Here is a 7,111-nt window from a genome sequence, read left to right as displayed (position 1 = left end):
AACTGTGTGCGTTAGTCTTACTGTAAGAGCCAAATCATCGTGGCACAAAGAAGGTTTTTAGTCATTCAAGTGGACTTATTTCCATGGCATCCAGCAGCAATGCCTTGTCTACTCACATAAATAAGACATCATGAAAAAAACATAATAACGAAAAATAAACAGCAGATGAATCAACAAAAGCCCAAAAAGCAGCCCAACAATGAGGAGAGGAGGACAGTCTCGGTCATATCCTATCTCTCTTATTGTATGTGTGCTTCCACCCCTATCCCCTCCTCTTGAGGGCCAGTGCAATATGTGCCAAGTCATCAGGCGCCCCAATCAATCATCATCCGCAAACAACTCACACCCCCACCCCCCATCTCCCCCTCTCTCTATTCCCCACCTCCCTCTCCCCATCTCCGCATCCACTCAAGGCAGCATTCCATTCCAGTCACGTCCCACCCACTCACTCTTAAGAAAATAGTAAACCAAGCAGTATGTAAAAATTAGGCTTCAGTTCATAACGCTTTATATAAAATAGCTTTTTTTTCTCTATTTACCTAGGTGAGGACAATTCAAATCTGATAATTCCTCCGTAGAATATACACACCTGAATAAAGAACAGAGAAGAGGTACTGACTTGTATGGCTTGATTGGAATAAATTCCATATCTATATACATATATATGTACAGCAGAGAAATGTAACTTGTGTGTGATGGGTGTAAGTGTAGGGGCTTACTCCCCTGCCACTCACATTCAGTCAAGTGTTGACTCCATTAGCCACTCTCTCGCTCGACTTGTCACTGATTTGCAATCAGTGGTACAGTGCTGGCGATGAACAGGGAGCTGTGGGGGCACAGGCCCTGGTTTGAATGGTTTGAAAGTGTATGTGCTGTAGTGTGTGTGTGTGTGTGTGTGTGTGTGTGTGTGTGTGTGTGTGTGTGTGTGTGTGTGTGTGGTGTGTGTGTCTGTGTGTGTTCGTGCGTGAGTGTGCGTGTGTGTGTGTTCGTGTGTGCGCGTGCATGTGTGTACGCACGTGCATGCGTCTGTCTCTGGTCCCATGCTTTGTAGGTACAGAGAATAAACTAAGTACAGAGATGATGTTGAACGGTTAAACATGTGGAGGGAGTGAAGCTGTGGACCCGTAGCAGTAGTACTGTAACTGTAGCAGTAGTAGTTGTACTGTAGAATGAAATGATGAATGAAATGTTGAGTGAAATGTCTGCCGTCGGACGGTTGGTTGGTTGGTTGATTTGGTGTGGTCAGCAGAAGATGGACAGGCCGTGTGCAGTGACCATCTGGCCGCTGCTGGGGTCGTAGCTTCCTGCCAGGTAGAAGACTTCCTGTCCCCCGTCACCCGACTTCCTGTTGCGACACACGCGCTCGTACTCCTCCCGACTCAGCACCTGGCACCTATGGGAGATGGTCTGCACGTCGCTCTCGTCCTCGTGGCTCGACTGGTACAGTGCATGCTGCGGGGACAAACACAAACAGAGATGTCAAGAACAACATCCAACAGGGCTCTAAATTAGCACCGGCCAAATGCTGGTGAATTTTCAATTTGGCTGGTGGAAAAGATCTACTTACTAGCCACTTTGACCCATTAGTGAGTGTGTGTTTGGCTAGTAAGATGAACATCTCCTACCTAGCCATTTTGGCTGGTGATGAAAAAAAAGTTAATTTAGAGCCATGACATCAGATATATCATAAAAGTAAATTACATTTAAAGAACTCTAATTAAGAGTAACGATCTAGTCAACGGTAGGTGGTGTAGCCAGCTCATCTTCACCACCATGATGCTGCTTGCACACACATGCACACACACACACACACACACACACACACACACACACACACACACACACACACACACACACACACACACACACACACACACACACACACACACTCAATCACACACAAACACACTAAATAATTCAATCACACACACACACCCAATCACTCAAACACGGACACACACACACTGAGTCACACACACAAACACACACACACTCAATCACTCAAACACACACACACACACACACACACAGACACAAAACACGCGCGTGTGTGTGTTACCTTGTCCTCTCTGTGTCTCCTCCCTGGGCCTGTGCTGGTCTGCTGCTGCTGCTGGTGGTACAGCCAGCGCACCTTCACCACCATGCTGCTACTCCAGGACTCCCAGAAGCTCTGGATCCGGCCCACCTGCGGCAGGCGAGTCTGGCCCGCCGTCGGTGGTAGAAACACGGCACAGTCGCCCACGCGCACCGTCTCCTTGCCCCGCGACACCGCCTTGTAGAACAGCTTACGAGCCCGCCCCTTCAGACCACGCCTCTGGTGCAGCACAAACACGAAGACGATAAGATAGTTATTTTGAAGCCATTGCTTTCGGTTTCAGTATTTAGGTACTGAACTGCACTGCACTTTTTCTGCACAGTGAATTTTGCGGAGAGCAGGACAAGATACATACTACACAGTACAGCAGAGTGTTAATTTGACTCCCCAAGTGTTGAATGAGTGTTAATTCAATAGCAATAACAAAAGCAATAGCTAGATTTATCCTAGGCACAACCAGTAGAGGAGACTCTGAGGACCAATGACTAATTCAATACAGAGAAAGTTGAATTTAAAACTCTTATACAGATTTTATATCATCCTACTGTCTAATATTGGAAGTGACACTGAAAAATGCAGTGTGTCAACATGGACTGATCCAAACGTTTTGGATAACACACCATCTTGAACCGGCTCAGCATTTTCCCGTTAAGCAACAGAAATTCGCCACAGGCAACAGAATATCTCTGTTTCCCTGTGCGGGAAAACTAATTTGCCTCACGCGAGCCTGGTCACGTGCCAAAAGTGCTTTTCTGCGGTACTGAAGAACATGCGCCTGTGTGCAAAGTTGGAGAACATGCAAAGTTGGTGCACCACAACGCGCAATGCACTGGCGTGAAATCATGACGCATTTGCATGATGCCAGTCTGACTGTGTGCACTGTACTAACTACAGAGCAGAGTGGGATCTAGACTCACCTGTGTGGGGGTCCCGACCCATTTCCACTGCTGTTTGCCTGCTGTATGCTCCACTGCCGAGCAGGCGGAGTAGAAGTCGGCCCCCTGCAGCCTGGCTCTCTTGCCCCCCATATGTGATGGTGGTGAGGGGGGACGGGACAGAGACAGGGGCATCTCTCTCCTCTTCTGGCTCTTCCCGTTCGCCACAGAGCTACTCCGACTACTGCTGCTGCTGCTGCTGTTACTGCTACCACTGGCGCTGTTGTTGGTGCTGGTGGACATGGCCAGGGCTTTGGCCACGAACGATCGGCCAGAGAAGCTGTTGGAGGCGGCGGGGGGAGCGGGCGGAGGGAGCAGGGCATGCTGGGTAGGCATGCAGCTGCGCAGCAGGATGGTGGGAGTGGACGGGGCCGAGCCCTCCTCTTCCTCCTCCTCCTCCTCTTCGTCGGAGCTCCAGGAGGAGTCGTTGTCGGAGGAGCAGAGGCTGGAGGAGGAAGAGGAGGCCGAGGAGGAGGAGGAGGAGCAGGAGGAGGAGGAGGACAGGCGGGAGAGGCGCGACATGTACTGTCCAGCCCCCGCCCCTGCCCCCGCGGCGGTGGCGGACGGCCCTCGAGAGCCCCCCACCACCCCCCTCTTACTCTGCTCCCCCCGGTCCATGCTGCCGTAAGGGCCGCAGCTCCCCTGCCGCCCCCAGCCCTGCTCACACTTGGCCCTCTGCAGGGGAGGCGAGGGAGGTGCCAGCCTCCTGTGGTGCAGAGACCCCTTCAGCAGGAGCAGCTCCGGGCCCGAGTGGCCGTCCCTCCTGTTCTCCTCCACCAGCAGCACGGGGTGGGTGTAGGCCTCCGGTCTGGGCACAGCACCTCCTCCTCCTGCTCCTGCTCTTCTCCCTCCTGCTGCGTCTCCTCTCTGGGCCTGTAGCACTTTACTGCTCTTGGTCTTGGGAGCCGTCATGCCCTCGTGGTCCAACTTCACCATGAACTCTGACCTCCTGCCTCCTCCTCCTCCTCCTCTTCCTCGTGACACCTCCAGAGCCTCCTCAAGGTGGTGCCTCCTCCTGGATGAGGCCCCTGGCTCCCTGTGCCCTCCTCCTCCTCCTCCTCCATCTCCTCCATGAGGAGTAACCATGCCAGGCTGGCCTGCAGCACCACAGAAGGAGGTGCAGCTGTAGCTCCGAGCGATGGAGGAGAAGGAGTCGACGGCGAAGGAGCAGCTGCTGAAGAGGCTGTGGACGGGGGGATGAGAAGAGGAGGAGGAGGTGATGGTGGAGGAGGAGGAGGAGGAGGAGAGGGTGTGTGGGAAGCGGGAGGAGGTTCTGGAGAGGCCGAGCTGGAAGAGGTTCTCCTGGCAACGTCTGGAGGAGGAGGACCAGTTGAGGGCTGGGGGGAGGCTGGGGGAGGCCTTCTTCTTACCAGAGCCTTTAGGCCTCCCTGTTGCAGAGGAGAGATCACGAGAGTCCATCATTACATTACACTTAGCTAACGTTTTTTTAATCCTAAGCTACTTGTAATTATTTCAGTGCTTCTGAGTATGTACACTGTTTTTCTTGTGCGTGAATTCTATTGTTTTACTCTTGTTTGTTTTTCTGTGTTGGTGTTATGTGTCCTATATGTTTTATGGTGCTGCAACCTCCCTGTGTCCAAGACAAATTTCTCCTTCATGGAGACTAATAAAGAAACCTAACCTAACCTAATTTAGGTACAGGGTATTGGTTACAGTCCCTGGAGCAATGTGGGGTTAGGTGCCTTGCTCAAGGACACTTCAGCCATGGATGAAGGTTCTGGTAAGGGTGGGATTTGAACCTGTAACCCTCTGATCTAAAGGCCAGCGCTGTCACCATCGAGTCATGGCTGCCCATCATGGTAGAAATGTACTTTCATTTCCCACACGAGAGACGATATGTGCCTTATTCACTTAAGCCTGGCTCAAACTACACGACTATCGCGCCGATTCTCGGCTGAAACCCCCCCTTACGACAATCGCTGGAACGTTACCCCCAGGACCATCGCAAGCGATTGTCGGGAAAGATTTCCTCGTCGTGAGCGACGTTCTACGATAGAACTTTGGCAGCTCAAAAAGTCGCCGATCGCTAGTCGTAGAAATCAAACAGTGTTTGATATTTGCGACTGGAAATAGAACGTCGGGCATTGTCTCGGTTGCTGCGAGCAGCGACAAGATTGACAGTTGCGATTCTCTTCTAGTGTGCGGTGCACCCCGACGCCAAAATCGGACACACAATCGCTAGTCGTGTAGTTTGAGCCTGGCTTAAGTCGGACTGTCGTCATAATGACATATCTGCTATTTGAACCTGTGCTAGCAGAATGTTTTCTAGATGTCTGACTTCGTCAGTGAGAGTCCACCATGGTAAAAATGTACTTCCCATTTGCTTCCCAACCACATTATACGGATGTTGAAAAGAAAAAAAACATACTAAGGCATGGCAAACAGACTTAAATGGTAAATAAAATATTAAAGTTTCATATCTGAGTTATTCCTGTGAAATTCCCTTTCTTTACCAAATCTCACTTATTAGTCAATCATTTTTATTATTCAACCATTTGTTTTACAAAGTAAAATCGAGGGAGAACATTTATTTCACAAGTGAGCAAACAAATGTTTTATTACTGGCGTCACCCGTCTCTGTGTTAAATCATGTTACATTTAAATTAAACCATTTTATATTTATTTTACCTCGCTTTGGTTTCTGAATGATGGTCATGTCATTCTGCTGGGCCGGGGGTAAGCTCTGCCTGATTGTTCCAAAGCCATCCACCAGATGGCGCTCAGGTTGCACATCTACACGGAAAACAGAAATCAGACAAACAATACACATTTTTGCATAAAATTAGCTTTTTAACTTTTGAGAAGAGCTTTCTATTATGAGCAGTGTTGATAATGATAATTGTTTTACTATCTGAACACTATACATAAATTAAATTGTAATGGAAAACATAAAACTGCTTTCTCAGACCAAGTCCTTCTTTGGCATATGCTGCAATTTGCTGGCATTAAATGTATTTAAATGTATCAAATGTATTTAATTTCAGGAAATGTTTCATTGTAAAAAACAATTCCTATTGACTTGTAGTGGGCAATTGTCTCTGAAATGTGGTGTGAGGTGGGTGAGGTGTGTCCCAGTGGAGCAGTAGTGTGCCAAAAGGGTGAGCCGAGTGCTTCCTTAATGAGGAGCACAGCAGTCTCAGCATCAGCACTTTATCAACACCAGCAAGGTCACACACATTAGCAGCACACGTGCCTGCCACACTGGTAAAGAGCAGTGTGTGTGTCAATAGAGAGAGAGAGAGAGAGAGAGAGAGAGAGGGAGAGAGAGAGAGAGAGAATGCACCGTACTCACATCAGGCGAACGAGAAGGTGTGCGTGTATATGCACCTGTGTGTACGTGCACAGGCACAGTGTGTGTGTGTCTCTCTCTGTGTGTGTGTGTGTGTGTGTGTGTGTGTGTGTGTGTGTGTGTGTGTGTGTGTGTGTGTGTGTGTGTGTGTGTGTGTGTGTGTGTACTCACACTGTATGAAGTATTCAGGAGGCAGCAGGCGTATGTGAGCGAGAGCGATGCGTCCCCGATCTCCATCATCAAACTCCACCATGACCCCGCCCCCCTTCCCATCAGCCCCCGCTGCTGACCCGGCACCTGAAACAGGAAATATAAAAAGCATGACCGTAAGTCACTACGCGGGTTTAATTATCTGGGCGTTTTTATATTTCTGTGCACAGCGTGTATGTATGCAGGCCTCCAAATTAACCGGCCAAATGGTGAAATTTCAGTTTGGCTGGTAGAAAAGACAAAGTTACTGGCCACTTTGACCCATTAGTGAGTGTTTGTTTGGCTAATAGGATAAACATCTGCTAGCCATTTTGACTGGTGATTAATTTAGAGCCCTGTATGTATGTATGTATGTATGTATGGGTGGATGTGTGTGAATATTTGTGTACAAAAGGCATGTGTGTGTATGTGTGTGTGCGTGCATGCGCGTGTGTATGCGCGAGACACCCTGCACAAACCTCATGTCCAGGGTAGAGGCAGCAAGGTGTGTGTGTGTGTGTGTGTGTGTGTGTGTGTGTGTGTGTGTAGCAGTACTGACCTCTGCGTACATGTCCAGGGTAG

At 49.3% G+C, this 7,111-nt stretch overlaps 1 protein-coding gene across 1 annotated transcript in view; it reads right to left on the bottom strand.

Moving 5' to 3' along the window:
• Nucleotides 1-944: 944 nt before the first annotated feature.
• LOC134464136 (BAH and coiled-coil domain-containing protein 1) overlaps nt 945-7,111 on the bottom strand; it is a 62,371-nt gene continuing 56,204 nt past the window's right edge. Inside the window, exons 30-34 of the mRNA XM_063217596.1 lie at nt 6,512-6,637; nt 5,680-5,784; nt 3,013-4,418; nt 2,060-2,314; nt 945-1,452 (exon numbers count right to left, since the gene is read on the bottom strand). Coding sequence (XP_063073666.1) covers nt 1,243-1,452; nt 2,060-2,314; nt 3,013-4,418; nt 5,680-5,784; nt 6,512-6,637 — 2,102 coding nt within the window. The 3' untranslated portion in view covers nt 945-1,242. The remainder of the gene's footprint in view (nt 1,453-2,059; nt 2,315-3,012; nt 4,419-5,679; nt 5,785-6,511; nt 6,638-7,111) is intronic.

This window comes from Engraulis encrasicolus, chromosome 2, assembly GCF_034702125.1.
Source record: "Engraulis encrasicolus isolate BLACKSEA-1 chromosome 2, IST_EnEncr_1.0, whole genome shotgun sequence".
Lineage (NCBI taxonomy): Eukaryota > Metazoa > Chordata > Actinopteri > Clupeiformes > Engraulidae > Engraulis > Engraulis encrasicolus.
Note: the sequence above shows the minus strand (reverse complement) of the source record. Positions and strands in the feature narration are given on the sequence as shown.